The sequence below is a fragment of the Geotrypetes seraphini genome, chromosome 2, assembly GCF_902459505.1.
Source record: "Geotrypetes seraphini chromosome 2, aGeoSer1.1, whole genome shotgun sequence".
Lineage (NCBI taxonomy): Eukaryota > Metazoa > Chordata > Amphibia > Gymnophiona > Dermophiidae > Geotrypetes > Geotrypetes seraphini.
Window position 1 is genome coordinate 264,769,033 of NC_047085.1, and position 22,827 is coordinate 264,791,859.

The following is a 22,827-nucleotide window of genomic DNA, read 5'->3' on the forward strand; positions in this document are numbered from 1 at the left end:
TATTGCAGGATTCCCCCCCCCCCTCAGACAGCCTAGATTTGAAATCTTAACATTTGCGTATAGGGAGGGAAAAGACTGCTCAGGAGAAGGTGAAACTGAACTTGGGTTTGTGCTGAGCTACAAGAGCAGTCCTGCTTCTATTCAGCTCATGATTTTGAGAATCCCTCTCATTAATCCTCCCTCCAGAGATTAAATTTAAGAGACTTCCCTCCTCCAAAAATGAAATGTACCTTAGACCCATGTCAGGCACTTTACAACCCTCCTTGCTTTGGCTATTTTATGAGCTAACATTTCTGTGCCCGTGTGTGGTGGTGGTGGGGTTGCTGAATCAGGGTGCCAGTGAAAGGGGACACCGGGGAATGGATAAAAAGAGACCAGCCAGTGCCCAAACAATGGATGTCTTCATTGAGACAGCTTTCTGATACTCCTGAGAAGCCCCCAAGGCTGCCCCCGATTGGAGAGGAAATTGGATGTCTCCACAGCAACCAGCTCCTGGCCACAGGGCACAATGACCTATCTGTCTCTCCTACAGAAGCAGCGTAGGTGTGTTTCAAGTTCAGCTTCCTCTTCCTTATAGAAAAGCTGGGGGGGGGGGAAGGAGAGTGGAAATTGAGGATAGGATTTTTAACCTCTTCCATGGAGCAGCTCACCTCTTCAAAGTAAATTAAATAAAAAAACTGCAGAAAAAGGAACGTAAACATACACATTTGAATATGGAATCTCCAAGGTAGGCATCTCTCTTGTACCCAAGCACACAGAGGCAAGTTACTCCATTTTACTCACAGAGAGGATTTCTACCTCTTCCAACTCAAGTCTCTAATAAGCATTTTGTATTTGTTCCAGACAGGTGCTTTATATTTTCTTAGTGGTACTGGAGCAATCCCAATATTAACAAAGGTGATTACAGCTATAATTGACTAACTCTGTTAGTAATATGCAGCTTTGTGATTCTCAGGCATAAGAGAATACCTAATATCAATTAGACAGGTATTCACTGCAAGTCAATACTCAAAATGTTTGCTCTAAGAATCAGGTTAATTTAATTGACTAAAGTATTTTTGTTCTGAAATGTTTTCCAATTTTCTTTTGTACTATAGTGGAATACAAGGGGATTCACATATTCCAGCTAGTCAGCCTCAAAGGAGGCTCACTTTCTGCACTGAACTCCTTGGTGCCTTCTGTCCACTTGATGGCAGTGATCACCCAGACTATTATACACATCAATGGCCCTGATCTGTGTAAACAGAACACTGCATAGCTGTATTTTCTTCACGTATTCATTCTGCAGTGTAAAAGGTGATACAACAGTTCAATACAGAAATTGAAAACCTTATAGACTGTCCAGAGAGCAGCACCACAGGAGCTGTAGAAGTGAATCTGTGTAACCCTCAGGGACTTACAGAATCTAAGTGATGTTGACAGTGAAGCAACAAAGGCATTTATATAGTCCGAGGTGAGGTCTAGTTACAGCAATGTGTTAATAATAATTTACTGCAGCTTCTTTAAGTTTTTTATTATAAGAAAATTTTTGAAAAATAAAATCTATACAAGGTAAAAACATAAGATTTTTAAATAACATATTCAGAGTACAAGAAGAAAAAAAAAGAGCAAACAGAGCAGAACAGAGATCAGTCTGTGATTATCAGCTCATCCACACCCCAGTCTTCATAACTCCCATCCGGTAGGTATCGGCGGATGATAATCGGGATCTTTCTGGCTCTGAGTAAAGGTGAGACAGTAAAGCTACAATATTTCTGAAATGTTGTTGTTTGTACAAAATCAGTCAGTCCATTAGAACCAATAAAAAATAACATTTCTCATGCTTTTCTTTTGATGAAAAGAATATTTGAAGTTCCTTCTCTAGAGCCATACCTTAACACCATGAATGTAAGCATGGTAGGATGATCCTGTACGGATGCACAGAGCATGGCAACCTGATGGAAAACACCAGGTTAGGAGCAAGTTTCATTTTCCAGGTGATGCTCAGCACAAATACTATAAAAATTATATGAACGCTATTTGTGCTAAGTACCACAATGAAAAGGAGAGGAACTATGCCTGGCACTTGCACCCAAGAACTGAGCATTAGACACAGCTCTTGTGCACAGGCTCAGTACAGTGCAGGGCTCTGGTAAGAAGTAACAAGGGCAAAACAAAAAAAGCTTCCAAGCACAATTGAAGCCTCTTTTGCAGTGGCAAGTTGGGAAGTCTAGGTTTTTGTTGTTGGGGGTTTTTTGGGGTTTTTTTTTAGGGGGGGGGGGTTAGTTACATTGTTAGGCATGGGACACACATGCACATCAGACACGTAAAATGCTTAAATTAAAGCAAACTACTTCTACCATGAAAATCACAGACAGCTCCAGACCTGCTGGAAAAGTCTGCATGGCAAGAGATGGGTGATCATTGTTGTGCACATGCAGTGCTCATTTTAATACTAATGAGCTCCTTGTATGCATGCATAGGATTTTCAGTGGCTGCTACGATGATCGGTAAAAGCCCCCAAGAACACTTTTTTGCATTAGCAGCTGAGCTAACTTGCAAGTAAGACTGTCTATAACCAGTCTTACTTGCATGGCAAGCTTTTGAGCATCAGGGCCAGAGTCTGGACAGACAATGAAACTATCCTAAGCCACCCAAAAGCCAGGCAAAGGCTACGGTACACTGATACAATAGTGTTCATACTATGGACAGAAAGAAGATGATTTCCTCAGAACATATTACATAGAAAGACATACAATGCCAGCAGGACACTTGGTCCTCTCAGAGGGCTCATGTGTGCTCATCTACTGTGCTATAACAAGTCTTAATTTGTGGGTGAGAGGCTGAAGCGGACAGGAGCGCAGGTGGTTTTCTCATCGATCCTCCCAGTTAGAGGCAAGGGAAGAGCCAGAGATGAACGTATCCTGAGGACGAACGAGTGGCTACAGGGATGGTGCCGGGAAATGAACTTCGGATTCCTAAACCATGGGGAAGCGCTACAAGGACTTCAGGGACCAGACGGACTCCATCTGACCAGTAGGGGTAAGAACGTCTTCGGACACCGACTAGCCCGCCTGCTTCACAAGGCTTTAAACTAGGTAAGTCAGGGGAGGGTACCCATTCACATATTAGTGCAGAAAGGAATTATCCTGATGAGGTGAGTCGAAACTCCGCTTCCATGTCCAAGGTAAGTACCCACATTGCAAACAGTTCTTTGGGAGTCACACCGACTCGGGTAGGATACGCCTCACAGGGACTTAGCAAACACAAGATATGGAGGGCCATGTATGTCAATGCACACAGTTTAGGTAACAAAATTCTAGAATTGGAGGCTGAAATAAGGAATGCCGACCTAGATGTGGTGGCAATATCTGAAACTTGGTTCACGGACTCACATGGGTGGGATATGGCCATACCGGGCTACAATCTACTTCGTCAGGACAGAGAGGGCAGGTTAGGAGGGGGGGTAGCTCTATACATTAAAGAGGACATCAAAACCACCAGGATCACAGATGTCAAGTACACCGGGGAGTCCCTCTGGGTAAACCTGGCAAGAGGCAGAGAAAAATGCCTGTATCTAGGTGTGGTATACAGACCCCCAAGACAACTGGAAGACATGGACGCAGAATTAATTGAAGACATAGAGAATATCACTCTACGAGGAGAAGCTGTACTGCTAGGGGACTTCAATATGCCTGATGCAGACTGGAACTCATTTTCAGCGACAACCAGCGGTAGCAGGAGGCTCTTAACCTCCATAAAGGGAGCACGTCTCAAACAAATGGTAATGGAGCCCACTAGGGCCCAGGCGATCCTCGACCTGGTACTCACCAACGGGGAAAGCGTCTCAGAGGTCTCAGTAGGAGATACGCTAGCCTCCAGCGACCACAACATAGTATGGTTCAACCTTAGGAAAGGCTTCCCTAGTTCAAACACGAAAACAAAGGTACTCAATTTCTGAGGCATGGGAGATTTCGTCCATCAGACGCTGCAGGACCAAGCGGAGACCGATGATGTAGAAGCTAAGTGGTTAACACTGAAATCAACCATACATGAAGCAACTAGCCGCTTCATAAAATCAGTAAATAAACGACAAAGAAACAATAAACCCCAATGGTTCACCGCGGAGATCTCGCACCTCATTAAGGAGAAGAAAAAAGCGTTTCTCTCCTACAAGCGCACGGAGAAAAGAGAGGCAAAAGTAGAATATAGGACCAGGTCTACAGCGGTCAAAATGGCAGTTAGGGAGGCAAAACTTCGAGTGGAAGAAATTCTGGCAAAAAACATTAAAAAGGGGGACAAATCCTTCTTCAGGTATATTAGTGACAGAAAAAGGAACACAGGCGGGATAGTACACCTTAGAAGACCGGACGGAAGTTACGTGGAAGCAGATTCCGATAAAGCCGAACTACTGAATGAATACTTCTGCTCGGTCTTCACCTGTGAGGCACCGGGACACGGTCCGCAGTTGAAGGCAACACAAAGCACAGAATACCCGTTTCAGAATTTTGAGTTCACACCAGGTGAAGTTTACAGTGAACTGGCAAGACTCAAGGTGAACAAAGCCATGGGACCAGACAATTTGCACCCAAGAGTGCTCAGAGAATTGAGCGATGTCCTGGCGAAACCGTTGGCTGAGCTATTCAATCTCTCCCTAAGTAAGGGGAAAGTTCCCCTGGACTGGAAATTAGCTAATGTCGTTCCTCTGCATAAAAAGGGTTGCAGGGCAGAGGCTGCGAATTATAGACCGGTGAGTCTCACATCAATAGTGTGCAAACTCATGGAAACACTAATTCAAAGCAAATTGGACACGATCTTGAATGAAGGGAATCTTCGGGATCCCAGTCAGCATGGATTCACCAAGGATAGGTCCTGCCAATCCAATCTCATCAGCTTCTTTGACTGGGTAACAAGAAAGTTGGACTTGGGAGAGTCTTTGGACGTCATGTACCTGGACTTCAGTAAAGCTTTTGACAGTGTCCCACACCGCAGGCTGCTAAGCAAGATGGAATCGATGGGGTTAGGAGAGACACTAACTGCATGGGTCAATGATTGGCTGAGTGGCAGACTTCAGAGGGTGGTGGTTAATGGTACCCTCTCTAACACATCGGAGGTGACCAGTGGAGTGCCGCAGGGCTCGGTCCTGGGTCCACTCCTTTTCAACATATTCATAGGGGATCTGACTCAAGGGCTTCAAGGTAAAATAACACTATTCGCCGATGACGCCAAACTATGTAATATAGTAAGTGAATGCAGTTTACAGAATTATATGGCGCAGGACCTGTTTACATTGGAAAGTTGGTCCTCAACCTGGCAGCTAGGCTTCAATGCTAAGAAATGTAAGGTCATGCACCTCGGAAGCGGAAATCCATGCAGGACGTACTTCTTGAACGGAGAAACTTTAACTAGGACTTCAGCAGAACGAGATTTAGGAGTAATCATCAGTGCAGACATGAAAACTGCCAATCAAGTGGAGAAGGCTTCATCTAAGGCAAGGCAGATATTGGGTTGTATCAATAGAAGTTTCGTCAGCCGAAAGTCTGAAGTCATAATGCCGTTGTACAGGGTCATGGTGAGACCTCATCTGGAGTACTGTGTGCAATTCTGGAGGCCACATTACAGTAAAGATGTGCGCAGAATTGAATCAGTTCAACGGACGGCCACCAGGATGATCTCGGGGCTCAAGGGTCTCTCGTACGAAGAGAGACTGAACAAATTGCAGCTCTACACTCTTGAGGAACGTAGGGAGAGGGGAGACATGATCGAAACATTTAAGTACCTCATGGGACGTGTCGAAGTGGAAGATGATATTTTCTTTCTCAAGGGATCCTCGGCCACAAGAGGGCACCCGCCCAAACTCAGGGGCGGAAAATTTCATGGCGACACCAGAAAGTATTTCTTCACAGAGAGAGTGGTTGATCATTGGAACAAGCTTCCAGTGCAGGTGATTGAGGCAGACAACGTGCCAGACTTTAAGAATAAATGGGATACCCATGTGGGATCCCTACGAGGGTCAAGATAAGGAAATTGGGTCATTAGGGCATAGACAGGGGGTGGGTAAGCAGAGTGGGCAGACTTGATGGGCTGTAGCCCTTTTCTGCCGTCATCTTCTATGTTTCTATTTTAGCCCCTTCTTCCTCCACTAGAAGTCTGTTTTATGTAAAGTTGATGTTATGTTACAAGGAGCAGGTGGATTTTTGCCTCCCTTATCCTCTATACTGTAAAACATCATACTTACTTCAGTTCTTTCATTGCAATCAGTAGAGGGTCAGTCTCTCCCTCCAGCTCTACCATCACTGGTGCACACATTCTACAGAAAGAAAAATATCACAAATAAACTCAATGCAAGCCTACACTACACAGCTGGGCAGCAAGGAAAATGATAGTTCCATGCTGAAAGGCAAGGTCTGGCAGTATTTCAACCTAAAACCACTCGCCACACTCAGCAAGCACTGTATAAATAATTAAATATAATAAAGTTGCACCTGCAATGATAAGTTGCCACTAGATGGCACTCTAGATTCAAGATAAAATGCAACTTCCTTAGAAAAATCACAGGCCAGATTGTAAACAAGTACTAGAGCCAAAGATACTTAAGTGCTCCAACAGGTTCAATTCTACAGGAAGTTCTACATTTACTTCTTATCAGGATACATAGACTACTTTTATTTTTTGTTTCTTTTTTTTTAAGTGGCAGGTATGGATCACAGTCTCAGTCAGCAGAGGCTAGAAGCACCTGTACTCAAACTTGGAAAAGTGGAAATTAATGCAGCCTGACATGTGTACAATGACAGAACCTGCAGGCATCCAACTTTCTAGCACTGGAACAGAATACTTACGCTATCTGGAGGGCACGGGTTCCAAGGACTCGGGCACGCTCATACTTTGTCATGTAAGGTGTGGTGATTCGTTTCTGATTGGCTTGCTGCCCCTCTCCTGTGGGCAGGATTTCAATGTTCTCTTGGTCCTCCTGAGAAAAAACAAAAAGGAAAGATCATGTAACATGTTTATCAAACTTTCTGCAGCCACAATCCTATTATCGACGCCACAGACAGCATGCAACACTTGGGTATGAGATAATGTTTTTATTTACAACTCGCTTAGGTCAGGACACCAAGCACAAGTTTTGCAACCCCACTTGAGGTTGTGAACCACAGTTTGGGAAGCCAAGCGTTGTTTGATAAACAGGAAACGACTAGGACCCATACAGAGAAAAGATAACCCATGGAGGAATATGGTAGGGGGCAAGTTAGGAAATTCTGGATGCCAGTCTTAGCTCTGCCAGGGACTCTATGGCTACAGCCCTCACTTGCCTGCAGAAGATTAGGGGTAGATTCCATGGCAACAGTTGGAAAATTGTGCATTAAAATTCCTGAAATTTTATGGCAACTCTGCAGCACATATACATACATTTGAATTATTTTGCCTATTAATGTAAATTTGTTTTGTATAATAAAAATTGTTTTCCAATCTTGCTGTATGAGTATCTAATTTTATTCTCTAGGGACTTTAATGGTTGAAGAATTTCATGCATCAATGTGGAGAGACAGGCAGAGGGGTTGGGGAGACAGGAAGGAAAAGATGGAGATGATATAGGGAGGACTAGGGAAAGGGGTAGAGGAAAAGAAGGGACCGAAGTTCAGGATCACTTGGAATGTGGTGATGATTCAGGAGGAGGGACAGATAGATCTGGAGAGCAACATCAAAGGTGTAAGCCCTGCTCCTCTCACATCTCTACCTTCCTCATCTCACTCCTGGTCACCAACCCTCAGCCTTCCCCTTCCTACCTTCATTCTCTCTTTTTTCTTTCCTCTCTCCAGCCCCAGTCCCTCTTCCGTTGCCATCCCAGGTGCCCACACATATAAGACCCCCATCTATTCTGATCCCTCATTCCCCTTTCACACACACATTATTCCTGTAAAGAATAACCACCAAATAATGTGGGGAAAATGAAAGATTAGGTTCTTACTTTGCTAATTGTCTTTCTTTTAGAAGACATGGGATTCCATATGTTAGCTGTTGCTGCCCACTAATCACGAAATCTGCAGAAGGGTATCGCTTTAAATCTCTTAACTCCTCTCCTTCTGCAGTGAAGAACAGCTCCCTCTCTCTTCAGTTGGTACCAAAACAAACTCCACTGAAACAGAAGAGAGAAGGAGGGGCACGGGGAACTTCCCCAGCAACAAACCACATTCTGCTCTGCTCTGTAACTAATGATAAAGGAACAACTATTAATAAACATGTAACAATTTAACACGGAATAACAATCACACACACAAGTAGCTAGGAACAACCTGCTAAGTGCAGCCAGTAGGGGTTATAAAACCCTCCAAAGGAGAAAGGGAATGGGCCCCCCATAGTCCTGTAGTAATGTCTCTGTTCAATCTTAGAAACAGGAGAAGAGGTCCCGAGACAGCTACTGGCAACGTTTGAGGCAGAAATCAAGCGAATCAAGATCCAAACAGGGTGGGCCATATGGAATCCCATGTCTTCTAAAACAGTGTTCTTCAAACGCCATTCCGCAGAAAATTCCTGCCGGTCCGCACAGGGCCGGTGAGATCAACGCGTTTAAATTTCCTGCCGGTCTGCGTAGGGCCAGCGAGATCATGAGGAGCCTCTGACAGTGGCTTTCTCCACCTCCCAGCAGATCTCGGTACTTGCCAGCGCAGTGATTCACTTTGGCAGCCTTAGGGCTTCTGCTGAGTCGCAGCCGCCTCTGAAAATGCAACTTCCTCTTTCCTGAGGCAACTTGACACATCAAAGGACCCAAGGCTGCCTAAATGAATTGCTGCGCTGCTGCAGGCAAGTACTGAGAACTGCCGGGAGGGGAGCAGAGGGACGGGGAGGAAGCCACTGTTGGAGGGTGGGAAGCTGCTGGACAAGGGAAAATAAAGGGAGAACTGCTACTGGACCTGGAGGGAGGGAGAAGGAGAGATGCTGCTGGGAGGGAAGGAGGAAAAAAGGAAGGAAACAGCAGGGAGATTAAAGGAGGGGAAGGAGTCAGGGTGGAATGGAGAGATCAGATGAGGGAAAGAGGAAAGACTGAGAAATGAGAAAGTAGAGAGAGATTGATGCTGGGAAGGGGGTCAGCAGAGAAATAAGGAGAGAGGGGAAAATATACTAGATCTGGTGTAGGAGAGATAAAAATGAAGAGAGCAGTGAAGCTGGAATGAATCATGTAAAAAGGAGAGAGGAGGCACAGGTTGGATGGAAAGGGGAGAGGGACATAGAAAGAAGGCAGATACCATTTGGAAGGGGGAGAGGGCAGACAGTGGATGAAAGGGGCAGATGCTGGATTGAAGAGACAGAAAGGGCAGATGCTGGAAGGAAGAGAGTGAAAAGAAGATGAAAGCAGAAACCAGAGACAACAAAAGGTAGAAAAAAATAATTTTATTTCTATTTTGTGATTAGAATATATCAGATTTAAAATATGTATCCTGCTAGAGCTGGTGTTAGACATAACTGGGGATTGCAAAGCACAGGCAGTGCTTCTTTAGCTTCCAGCTGGCTTAGGGCTCTCTTAAAGTTGCCCTAGTTGCACTCCCCTAACACTATTCCTGCTATGTGTGACTGCGGTATTCTGTAAGCATATTTTTGTGTAGCATTTTGTAATAATTTGGCTTATTCAGTTTTCTTGATAGTAGAGGGGATATATGTGAAGGGGAGGGGATACAGGGGTTTTGTTGATCCTTGCTCTGTATTATTATTTGCATTTATAAAACAGCAATTGTACAGAATATTGTTTCTTTTTATACTTTAATAAAATACGTTCAATATTAAATTATAACTGAAGCTTGTGCGGATGGGATCAGATGGATTGCGTCCATAGGTGTATAAAAAGGTTGAAGAACACTGTTCTAAAAGAAAGAAGACTAGCAAGGTAAGAACCTAATCTTTCATTCTTCAGTGAAGACATTGGGATTCCATAAGTTAGCTGACGTGCCAGACATCTAAGGAGGGACAGATGAGAGGTTTCCGGATCAGCTACTTACGTGCAGCATGGAAATCACTGCCTGTGCCGTCCCTGCAAAGAATGCCACTGAAGACTGAAGGAGCAAATGTGGCTCAAACAAGAACTAGGTCGGTTTCGGGGGGGGGGGGGGGGGTGACGAGTGGGCAGGGAGGGAGGGATCCCAAGCTGCGGCAGAGGGCGGGCAGGAAGGCGAGATCCCCAGCAGCAGCAGAAGGTGGCGGCTTCTACGGATGGCAGGAATATCCTCCGTGGCAGCCAGGCCACATACTAACAAGTGGCCCGCATACCCCTAAGAGTACGCATACCGCATGTTGAGAAACACTGCCCTAAGATATATGTTAGGTTGAGAGGGGACATGATCGAAACATTCAAGGTACTGAAGGGGATAGACTTAGTAGATAAGGACAGGTTGTTCACCCTCTCCAAGGTAGGGAGAACAAGACGGCACTCTCTAAAGTTGAAAGGGGATAGATTCCGTACAAACGTAAGGAAGTTCTTCTTCACCCAGAGAGTGGTAGAAAGCTGGAATGCCCTTCCAGAGGCTGTTATAGTGGAAAACACCCTCCAAGGATTCAAGACAAAGTTAGACAAGTTTCTGTTGAACAAGAACGTGCGCTGGTAGGGCTAGTCTCAGTTAGGGTGCTGGTCTTAGACCAGAGGGCCGCCGCGTGAGCGGACTGCTGGGCATGATGGACCACTGGTCTGACTCAGCAGTGGCAATTCTTATGTTCTTAGGTTATGTTTCACTTTCATGGGAGGAGGGAGAAAGCAACCAGTGGAAAATTAAGGAGGTTTCATGCTTTAAATCAGTGTCTTCCAAATCTGGTACCTAGAGGCACCCCAGCCAATCAGGTTTCCAAGATATCCACAATGAATATTCCATGCAAATCTCCCTCATGAATATCATTTTTTATATCCTGTAAACTTGATTAGCCTCCAAAACCAGTTTTAGGAACCACTGCCTTAATTTCTCCAGTGGTCAGCTGCTTAATACAGGGCACCTTTTTGTACCCTGGATGTGACTGAAACAGGTCTAACTTAGCATGTCTTTTTTAGACTTGGACATTTCTTCTCATTCAGTAATCACCGTTGGTCATCTTGATTTTGGATCCTCCCTAGCCCTACCCAAAACACAACCACAATACACTTGTTTTTCTTCTTTGGCAAAACCAGCATTTGGATGTTTCAAGCACACTGAAGTCCAATTTGGGTATTTTGAGATGTCCATATGCTTTGAAAATAAGCTCTCAAGTGGTCACAAGGATGAAGCAGGAAACTACAGGCCGGTGAGCCTCACTTCAGTTGTTGGAAAAATAATGGAAGTGTTGCTGAAAGAAAGAATAGTGTACTTCCTTGAATCTAATGGGTTACAGGATCCGAGGCAACATGGCTTTACAAAAGGTAAATCGTGCCAAACGAACCTGATTGAATTTTTTGATTGGGTGACCAGAGAGCTGGATCAAGGACATATGCTAGATGTAATTTACTTAGATTTCAGCAAAGCCTTTGATCAGTTCCTCTTAGGAGACTGTTGAACAAACTTGAAGGGCTGAAGTTAAGACCCAAAGTGGTGAACTGGGTTAGAAATTGGCTGTCGGACAGACGCCAGAGAGTGGTGGTTAATGGAAGACGCTCTGATGAAGGAAAGGTGAGTAGTTGAGTTCCTCAGGGTTCGGTGCTAGGGCCGATCCTGTTCAATATGTTTGTGAGTGACATTACTGAAGGGTTAGAAGGAAAAGTGTGCCTTTTTGCAGATGATACCAAGATTTGTAACAGAGTAGACACCGAAGAGGGAGTGGAAAATATGAAAAAGGATCTGCAAAAGTTAGAGGAATGGTCTAATGCCTGGCAACTAAAATTCAATGCAAAGAAATGCAGAGTAATGCATTTGGGGATTAATAATCGGAAGGAACTGTATATGCTGGGAGGTGAGAAGCTGATATGCACGGACGGGGAGAAGGACCTTGGGGTGTTAGTGTCCGAAGATCTAAAGGCGAAAAAACAGTGTGACAAGGCAGTGGCTGCTGCCAGAAGGATGCTGGACTGTATAAAGAGAGGCGTAGCCAGTAGAAGGAAGAAGGTGTTGATGTCCCTGTACAGGTCATTGGTAAGGCCCCACTTGGAGTATTGTGTTCAGTTTTGGAGACCGTATCTGGCGAAGGACATAAGAAGACTTGAAGCGGTCCAGAGGAGGGAGACGAAAATGATAGGCTTGCGCCAGAAGACGTATGAGGAGAGACTGGAAGCCCTGAATATGTATACCCTATAGGAAAGGAGGGACAGGGAAGATATGATTCAGACGTTCAAATACTTGAAGGGTATTAACGTAGAACAAAATCTTTTCCAGAGAAAGGAAAATGGTAAAACCAGAGGATATAATTTGAGGTTGAGGGGTGGTAGATTCAAAGGCAATGTTAGGAAATTCTACTTTACGGAGAGGGTGGTGGATGCCTGGAATGCCTTCCCGAGAGAAGTGGTGGAGAGTAAAACTGTGACTGAGTTCAAAGAAGCGTGGGATGAACACAGAGGATCTAGAATCAGAAAATAATATTAAATATTGAACTAAGGCCAGTACTGGGCAGACTTGCACGGTCTGTGTCTGTGTATGGCCGTTTGGTGGGGGATGGGCTGGGGATGGCTTCAGTGGCTGAGAGGGTGTAGATGGGCTGGAATAGGTTTTAACAGAGATTTCGGCAGTTGGAACCCAAGCACAGTACTGGGTAGAGCTTTGGATTCTTGCCCAGAAATAGCTAAGAAAAAAATAAAAAAATTTAAATTGAATCAGGTTGGGCAGACTGGATGGACCATTCGGTTCTTTATCTGCTGTCATCTACTATGTTACTATGTTAAGATAAAACCCAACAAGGCCACATTTCAGAAACTGCACTTCATCAGGAATAAAAAAAAAAAAAAAAAATTATTGTACTGCTAGAAACACACACAAAACTATGTCGGGTAGTTGGGACACAAAAGGACAGAGAAGAACTTCAGAGAGATTTGAACCAGCTAGAGAAATGGGCAGAAAAGTGGCAGATGAAGTTTAACATAAGAAAAACAAGGAACATGAATATAAAATGTTAGGTATGACACTGGGCAAGACCGAACAAGAAAGGGACCTGGGGGTACTGATAGGCAGGACCCTGAAGCCGTCGGCTCAATGCGCAGCGGCAGCAAAGAAAGCAAATAGGATGTTGGGCATGATAAAGAAGGGAATCACAAGTAGATCGGCGGACATCCTAATGCCGCTTTACAGAGCAATGGTCAGACCACACTTGGAGTACTGTGTTCAACACTGGTCTCCCTACCTAAAGAAGGATATAACCCTACTGGAGAGGGTGCAAAGGCGAGCCACGAAGCTAGTAAAAGGTATCGACAATTTGAGCTACAAAGAATGCCTCGGAAAACTGGGATTGTTCACCCTCGAGAAGAGAAGACTGCGAGGAGACATGATAGAGACTTTTAAAATACTAAAAGGATTTGACAAAATAGAGCAAGAAACATCGTTATTCACATTGTCAAATGTGACTCGGACAAGAGGTCATGGACTGAAACTGAGGGGCACCAGGCCCAGGACAAATATTAGGAAGTTCTGTTTCGCACAACGAGTGGTGGACGTTTGGAACGCTCTCCCTGAGGAGGTCGTGATGGAGACCAGCATTCTGGGATTCAAGAGCAAGTTGGATGCACACCTTCTTGCAAATCACATTGGGGGATACGAGTAAACAATGTTTCTCAGCAGGGAACACCTGGCTTGACCTCCGCGGGTGCGGGACACCGGACTGGATGGACCTAGAGTCTGATCCGGCGAAGCCATTTCTTATGTTCTTAACACTCACAAATGAGGCTTCCATCAACCAACAATTAAGATTATAAAATGAGCCAAAGACTAAACTCTGATGTCTGGCAAAACAAAAATAGGTTTTTACTACTTAAAGCTAGGCCATTAAGCAATCTTTGCACTAGAATCACCAGTAAACTGAAGGATGCAATTTTAGTTAGCCTTGTTTTGCTATTGAAAACTAGGACTAAAGAGAAACTAGACAAAAACTGTGCCTTAACCGCATTGTCAGCTTCTTAGTGTCACCAACTGAACTTTTCTTGTATGGTTATTTTCTGTATAGCAATTTTGGTGGTGCCTTTTGCCTCTTGGCATCTGATTTTTTTTTTTTACTGATGTCCAGATCACTCTACCACAGAGGTACCTAAGTCTTTAGTAAAATAGTAATAATAATAATAACTTTTATTTTGTATACCGCCATACCCAGAGAGTTCTAGGCGGTTCACATCAGTTAAACAAAGTTACAAATGAAGAAGTCGTGGAAGTTAGGAAGTCAGTTAAACAGAGTTAGCTGACAGGAAGTCAGTTAAACAGAAGTTACAAACGATGAAGTCATTGGAGTTAGGAGAGTATAGTAAGAAGGAGTAGGTAGGGATTCCTGTACATAGGTGGGAGGTGGGTGGGGGGGGAGAGAGGTGGCGGAATACCACAAATAGTTTAGAGCGGTTTACAAAGGAAGAGACTGTATACAGACAGCGATAATGCAAAAACTTTCAAAATTACATTAGCATGTTAAGGTTAATCGAGTTTATCTGGGAGTGTTTTGGGAATGCATCGAGGCAGAAGTGGAGTCAGAGAAATTTGTCAAAGAGATAAGTTTTGATTGACTTCCTGAAAGTTTGATAAGAAAGTGCGTTTGAAATAAAGTTGTTTGAACGTTTGTTCCATTTGCCTACTTGGAATGATAGTGTTCGATCAAGGAATCTCTTGTAGATGCAGCCCTCCAAGAATGGAAAGGCAAACAAGTACTGCGTATACAGGTTGTGCCTGGAAATGTGAAATGGTGAGACAGATAGATTGGGGATGAACCTGTTATGGTTTTGAAGCAAAGGCAAGCAAACTTAAAGATGACCCTTGCTTCCATAGGCAGCCATACTCTTACAGAAAAGAGTGTAGACAGGGTGCTGTCATTTAAGAGACATAAACTCCTTGTTCCTTGCAGCCTTTTAAACTAGTGTTGTCCAGGCATGCTATCTGGGATAGATATGAAGATGGGCTGTTACGAAAGGGGAAAAACAGTTCAAATGTAACACAAAAAGCTAAAAATTGTACAGTAGCAGTTTATGCCCTAGAACAGGGGTGCCCAAAAGAGTAGATCGCAAAGGCAACGCGAGTCGACTGCGGAGCCCATCACTAGACAGCAAAGGTAGGAAAAATTATTTTATTTTAAATTTAGGGATCAAAATGTGTCCATTTTATTTTAAATTTAGGGATCAAAATGTGTCCGAATTTATATCTGCTGTCTATGGCCCCCTTTTACTAAACCGTGATAGCGGTTTTTAGCGCAGGGAGCCTAAGAGCGTCGGGAGCTGCGAGGGGCATTCAGCTAAAAAATAGCTAAAAAACACTATTGCGGTTTAGTAGAAGAGGAGGGGGTATATTTGTCTATTGTTCTATAGTTCTTACTGAGGTGACATTGCATATTTTAAAGTCATCTGCCATGACCTATTTGAAAAAAAAACCCTAATATAAATGATGATTAACATTTTCTCTTCATACACTGTGCTTTGTGTTTTTTTTTAATTTTATTGCTGGTAGATCATTTTGACTTGGTTATTTTAAAAGTAGCTCGAAAGCAAAAAAAGTGTGGGCACCCCTGCCCTAGAATAATCTACAACTTGAGTCACGGAATTGACTGCATGTTTGAGTTTTAGAGAGGATGCTAAAGTCTGCAGCCAACTCACCTCTTCAGCATTGTCTAGATCATCCAGTCCTTCATCTTCTTCAACATCATCAAAATCATCTCCATCAAAACTGTGGGCAGTGAAAAATGAAAATCACACTTACGTTAAAGGATAACTCTCAGACTTATTTAAAACTGTGCTATTTTTTCTTTCTAGTGCCGTGAGACAATGATCTTTATCCCACAATACTCAGTAAATGGAGAATGCCACAGTCTCACCTAATTTATAGGCTTATTCCTTTGATAACCTTCTGTTAGTCCCTGGAGGATTCCATACGCTAGATGTTCAATCCCAACCAGCAGTTTGGAGTTATAGAAATCCACAACTTTTCTGAGCACATGCTCCACCCCCTTGGCCTGAAAACTAGTAAACATATCCAGTTAATCTCAAAGCCAAGCAACATACTTGAACAAATCCATGACAAGGGGGTATGGGGGAGAATCCCCCTTAAAATAAATAATTCATAAACTGGTTTGCTCTGCAAAATATTAACAAGTGATAAACAGGCACAAAAACAACTCAGAAAAACATTGAGGAATAAAGTAGAACTAACCTATTGTGTGCAATGACCACCCCAAGAAGGCCTTCAGTAATGTACAATACTCACAGAAACTCCCCACAGGATCTGGTCCACTGGCTGGAAAATCTTCAAGCCTGTAAGGAGAGTAACCGAAGCAGAAAAGAGCAGGCTACTCCAAACAACTGAATGTATACAGAGAGGGCGGGTTGTATAGAATCCTCCATGGACTAACAGAAAGAAGATTATTGACGGTATAAACCTAATCTTCCATTCTGTTACGTCCCTTATGGATTCCATAAGCTAGGTGACATACCAAAGCAATGATAGCTAGAGAGGGACAGAAGAGCCTGTCCTCAAAACCGAGATCCCAAAAAATAGAATCAGAATGCGCTGTCACATCCACTCGGTAAAACCAGGTAAAAGTACGAAGAGAGGACCAAGTAGCCGCCCTGAAAATTTCATCAAGATGAATCACGTGAGATTCCAACCACGACATAGCCACACTTCTCGTTGAGTGTGCTTTAAGCGAAATCAGTGGCTGCTTGCCGTGGGTGATGTAAGTCGATGTAAGTCACAGAAATGGCCATTCAAATCCATCAAGTGATCGAGGACTTGGACGCCGGCCTACCACAGCGAAGAACAGCTGTTAGAACAAAAGGTGATCAGACAGCCTGAACTCATTAGTCCTCTCCAAATAATGGAGCAAGACCCTCCAGACTTCCAATTTGCGTGACATGAAAGGCCGAGACCATTGTCAGAACGAAGGAAGGTACAATACGGAGGAAAACACCCGATCTGTAATACAGAGAAAGGGTTACCTGCACAAAAGAGCCTGAAACTCCGAAATACACTGTGCTGAGACAATGGTGACCAGAAAAAAAGTCTTGATTGTTAGGACCAGAAGCATCCTTCAGTGGTTCGAAAGGGCCCTTTCCAAGGCCCTGCAAAATGATGATAAGATTTCATGAAGGAAAAGGAAGATGCAAGGGAGCATGCAAACAAAGCACCCCCTTCATAAACTTAGTCACATCAGGATGAGCAGTATGCGAACTAGCACCTTTGTGCGCTCAAAAACACGAAAGGCATGCAACTTGAACTTTCAGGGAGGCCACTGCCAGACCTTTATCTAAACCCTCCTAAAGGAAAGCCAGGACTACTGAAATGGGAGCGGATAGTGTAGCTGGTTTTAAGAAAGGTTTGGACAATTTCCTGGAGGAAAAGTCCATAGTCTTGTTATTGAGAAAGACATGGGGAAGCCACTGCTTGCCTTGGATTGATAGCATAGAATGCTGCTACTCTTTGGATTTTGGCCAGGTACTAGTGACCTGGATTGGCCACCGTGAGAACGAGCTACTGGACATGATGGAACATTGGTCTGATCCAGTAAGGCTCCACCTGATCCCTAGCACACCATTGTTGGAAAGCCTTCCAGGCTTTGACATAAGAAGCCTTGGTAGTGGGTTTCTTCGAGTGCTAAAGAGTCAAAATAACTCCCTCTGAATAACTGCGCATCAGCAAGGCTGAGCGCTCAAAATCCATGCCATAAGACCAAAGCACCACTAGAATCACCAGGCTGGGATGCATCGCTATCCGGCGGATGACCCAACCAACCAGAGGCCATGGAGGGAATACATACAGGAGCTCGTGAACCGGCTAGGGCTGCACCAAAGCGTCCAGCCTTAGGCTTCCACGCTATGTTCTTCGACTGAACAAGCGCCTGGCCTTCAAGTTCTCTGATGAAGCCATCAATTCCAGCTGAGGCTGACCCCAGCTCTGAACAATCAGTCTGAATTCCTTTTGCGAGAGGGACTATTCTCCCAGATCCAGAATCTGTCGACTGAGGAAATCTGCCTGAACGTTGTTGACGCTGGCCATGTGGGGTACTGAGAGCGACAGATGATGACCTTCCGCCCAACGACACAGCTTCCTGGCCTAAGGGAGCGCTTCTTGGGCCCCTTTGATGATTTACATACATCATCACCATGGCATTGTTGGAGAAGATTTGAACCACTTTTCTTACTAGAATGGGCTAGAGAACAAGTAACGCCAGCCGAATTGCTCCAAGTTCCAGACGACTGATTGACCAACATTTCTGATGATGAGTCCACTGCCCCTGAATGGAACGTCCCCAAAGTGAGCATCCCAATCCAACAGGCTGGCATCCATCATGAGAGTTATCCATTGTGATATCCGAATAAGCCTGCCCTGACGATGAGCCTCCCCATGAAGCCACCAGCTCAGGCTACTGCAAAGTAGCTCTGTCCAGGGGAGCGGCATCTGAAGAGGATGATGCTGCAGAGACCACTGAGAGCGAAGGCACTCCAGTAACAGGCACATGAGCGCTCGGGCCCAGGGAATCGCCTCCAAAGAGGCTGCCATGGACCCCAGAACCTGAAGATACAGCCAGGCCTTGGGAGTTGGGCAATCCAGAAGAGCTCTGAGCTACTGCTGAAGTTTCTGTCTGCAAGCATGTCTGCTTGGTATTGAAGAGAAGCCCCAGATACTCCAAGGACTGGGAGAGCGTTAAATCGCTCTTCTTGAAGTTGACAAGCCACCCCAACACCTGCAACTGAGACACTATCATCTCCACCACACTTTTGCACTTCGAACGAGGGGGAGTCCAAATCAACCAGCTGTCCCACCAAGGGTTCTCCAAGGGTACCAATCCCTGGCTGAGATGATATCAATAAAGAGGGAGCCGGATCTTCTCATCCCACTGAAGATGTACAAAATCCGCATACCACAGGCAATGAGGCCAATCCTATGGAAGTAGAGCCACTGCAAAAGACTTCTGCACAGACTGCTTGCAGAAATTGTAACTGGATATGTTTACTAGCTCTCGGGCTAAGTAAGATGTGGAGCATGTGCTCAGAAAAGGTAAAATTATGTCCTTACCTGATAATTTTCTTTCCTTTAGTCACAGCAGATGAATCCTGAAACTAGTGGGATTACGTCCATCAACCAGCAGGTGGAGATAGAGAGCACTGAGTTGTCCTCAGGTGTATCTTGGATACACAGCCTCCTGGCCAATCAGTATAGGTCTTCTCAAAGCAGTTGAAATAAAGCACATAAAAGGCATGAACATATGAAACATATGCAACTCCTTTCCCTCACATGTGCTACTCGAACCACTGAAGCTTTAAACTTGAGATTGCAATTTCAGCCAAAAGGCATGCCCAAACCACACCTGAGAGTGACAAATCCCGCAACTGGATTCATCTGCTGTGAATAAAGGAAAGAAAATTATCAGGTAAGGACAAAATTTTACCTTCTTTGTCATCAACAGCAGATGAATCCAGAGACTAGTGGGATGTACCAAAGCAGTCCAAACGTAGGGAGGAAAATAAACAAGCGAATGTGAAATTCCGTTCCCAAATCCTGCCCTGCAGAACACGTCCAAGGAGATATGAAATTCCAGAGAGTACGTATCCCACGATCATACAGAGGCTAATCCCCATAGCACATGTGAGCAGGAGCATCCTAGCCTGAGAGCACCACGATGTAGAATTCATAGCTACAGTGCCCCTACACGAATAGTATGAGTGCAAAGCAGCATCCTATCGTAACTCCCCATCTAACTGAAGCCCTCTTAAAGCACAGAGTCCATAGGACACCCACAGGAGGCAAACTGCTTACCAAAGTCAAGAATTCCAGAGAAGAGACAAGGCATCCCCTTGTAGCCAGACACTATTCTGTACCCGGGCCATGAAGTGTCAAGTGGCTTTCACAGAGTCCCATGGAGATACAGTGGCAACCTCAAGCACTGAGGCAGCTGATCCCCTCTAGTCCACTCCTCCACTTGTATGAACCAAGAAGGTGTTGAAACAATAAACTCTGAGTAAGAGAGAAAGAGAGCTGTAAAATAGCCCACAACTAGCCTAGCCACAGCTGTCAGCCGACCAGGACTAAACAAGGTACACTAGGCCTTAAGCAAGATGGCATCCCGGCCAAGGCCAACCCACTGCCCGTGCGGCAGCAACTGGGGCTGACCAGTCAGTGGCAGCAAAGGCAGCACTGCCGGAGGTGGCGTCCCTCCTGAGAGGAAAAAGACTGATGGCGGTGACGGCAGCTGCAGTAATGGTCCCCCCTCCCCCGAGCCATGGCGGGATGGAAGAGCCTTAGCCGACCACCCTCAGGGCCTCCTACCGCCCATGCTGCCTGACCTAGCTACAACCAGTGAACTCCAACAAAGCACAGCCGCCATGACACCACACTCACCCATACCGTCACAGCCAACCCGGACCGGCGCAGGGAGTGGGAAGCAGCATTGCAAAACCCCTCTCGTGTCACTACCGGCAGCACTCCACTCCAAGACACACACACACCCTGCCCAAAGACAGGGAGGGAGGGAACGGAGTAACCAACTGAACTTCCGAAACACGGGGAGGGTGAAAAATCAACTTCCAAACATGGCTGCGTGCGACTAAGGCCAAAACAGCCTCAGCTTCCCTACGCGGGAAAGGAGTAAAAACCTCCTCTTACCGGTGCCTCTCCAAAGAGAACAGTGACCTCTGTAGCTCCACGCCCACAGAACGAGTGAACTTATGTGATTCAAGTATCCAGGTTCTTCAGGGGGGGAGGGACCTGGGAGAGCCCAGGTGTTGCCCCCCAAAGTTGGCACCGTACAGCCCCAGAATAGTCTCTCTCAACTGAGGCCTGAGCTCCCGGAATAGTCTCTCAACTAAGGCCTAAGCCCCCGGAATATTTCTCAACTGAGGCCTAAGCCCCCAGAATATTTCTCTTTTCTGATCCAGGAAACTAAAGCCGCAGAATCCAAGAGCTGTGAGGAACCCATCCATCAGCATCTAAGATATACCTGAGGACAACTCAGTGCTCTCTATCTCCACCTGCTGGTTGATGGACCTAATCCCACTAGTCTCTGGATTCATCTTCTGTTGATGACAAGGAAGTTGTGGATTTCTGCAACTCCCAGACTGCGAGTTTGGATTGAACACCTAGCGTATGGAATCCAGAAGGGACGTATCAGAATTCCCATTTACAATATAAGTTCTATGTGTATGATCAAAACAGTATACAATAAAATATACAAAATGAAAAAACTCATATCAAATTTATAATAGAATAGCTACAATACTTGCACTTAACATCCACAGTTAGGAGGGCATTGCATCCTATGCAAAACAAAATGACATACTACAGTATGGGAAAACTAGAAGATCCTCTTTTGCTGAAGCAGTCCAGTCTTAAACAATTGCTATTCTTGTCTCTCCTGTGAGGAATAGTATTGATATTCTAGCAAAATAGTAAATCCTTTAGCCTTATTGTGAAAACTGAAAATGTAAAATATTTCCTTCAAGGCTGAGGTACTTCAGAAAAGTGGAAACCTAAGACATTAAAAACACAAAAGATTTGGCATATCCTGCATTTTCACTGGCTGTCCCCTTATAGTTAGCCCTACTGCTTAAGTGTTCTTTGGTCTGACACACTTTATGCAATATGTGCAATAAATAAGTAGACATCCATTAGTATGTGCATTCTAAGGCTTCATTACATTCAATGGAGGCTAGGGAGGGTACATAACTTATAAGAGAAATCTCCAAGTAGATGCAAATGGAAACTTATGGCACCAGATCCCAGCACTGAGGAAAAACTTAAGAAATATTGCTACACCCAAAGAACCCCCCCCCCCCAAGAAAACTCCCCAAACCCTAATGTTATACTTGCCATAAGAGAACATCAGAATATGAAGAAACATTGGACTATTTGGGGGCTGCTTTTTCAAGGCAAACGGGTGGAATTTTAAAAAATTATCTGGCATCCCTGAACCTAGTACCCCGACTCAAAACGAATTCACAGCCTCAAAAAATAATACCTCATATGATATCTCTGTGGTTGGTTTTTCATTTTTTATTAATATTAAAGCGAGCAGGATACAAAACTGAGTTCCTCGGACAAGGGGGGTTTGTGCCTTCTCTCTGCGCTCTGATTTAACTCCCGTCCCATAAGAACAGCCTTACTGGGTCAAGCCCAGTAGCCCATTCTCACGGTGGCCAATCCAGGTCACTAGTACCTGGCCAAAACCCCCAAATTAGCAATATTCCAGGCTACCGATCCAGGAAAAGGAATCTGCTTTTGCTACTTGGCATCTAGCTAGGTACTTGAGACCTGGGTTGGCCCACGTTGGAAACAGGATGGACCAGTAAGGCAATTCTTATGCATCTCGGGCTTTGGCCTGGGAGTGGAGGAATTGTCCTTGCTTTACTTTCTGCAGCCGATAAGCCAGTACAAGAGGACAGGGTGAAAAACTATCACAGTTACCCGTTCCACTAGGGATATAATCACGTTACTCCCTTTACCAAAGGGAGAAACTCTGTCCCTTACGCAAGAGCCAAAATACACGGACACGCCGTTTCCAACTCATTCCCCACCCGCACACTCGGCCCAACCGATCCCTCTCCTCACTTGTCTTCGTTGTCCGACATGATGGTATAGCACCTACTGCTCTCTCCGCCTCAACCGCTCGATGTCACGCGACACAGGCCCGGAAACGCTCGGCACGAGAGAGACAACTCTCCCCCAACCACTGCCTTGCCAGGCCGGAGTGACGTCGGCGGAAACAGCGACTACGTAGGCCCCGCCCCTTGGTGTGCTG

The 22,827-nt window shown here is 44.9% G+C and overlaps 1 protein-coding gene across 1 annotated transcript; it reads right to left on the reverse strand.

Annotated features, from left to right (window-relative positions):
- Nucleotides 1–591: 591 nt before the first annotated feature.
- On the reverse strand, nt 592–22,790 carry POLR2F (RNA polymerase II subunit F). Its single transcript, XM_033929558.1, has 5 exons — nt 22,638–22,790; nt 15,695–15,764; nt 6,819–6,949; nt 6,218–6,289; nt 592–1,719 (listed from the first exon to the last, which is right to left on the reverse strand). Exons 1-5 carry the CDS (start codon nt 22,655–22,657, stop codon nt 1,629–1,631), a joined length of 384 nt encoding a protein of 127 aa, XP_033785449.1. The 5' UTR covers nt 22,658–22,790; the 3' UTR covers nt 592–1,628.
- Between the last annotated feature and the right edge of the window lie 37 nt (nt 22,791–22,827).

What these genes read in the sequence shown, in the direction of transcription:
- POLR2F (XM_033929558.1), bottom strand. Translation starts at nt 22,657, where the DNA reads ATGTCGGACAACGAAGACAA. An exon ending in ATGTCGGACAACGAAGACAA is followed by an intron (nt 15,765 to 22,637) that starts GTGAGGAGAGGG and finishes CACTGCCCACAG; the next exon opens with TTTTGATGGAGATGATTTTG. An exon ending in ATTGCAATGAAAGAACTGAA is followed by an intron (nt 1,720 to 6,217) that starts GTAAGTATGATG and finishes ACCTTTACTCAG; the next exon opens with AGCCAGAAAGATCCCGATTA.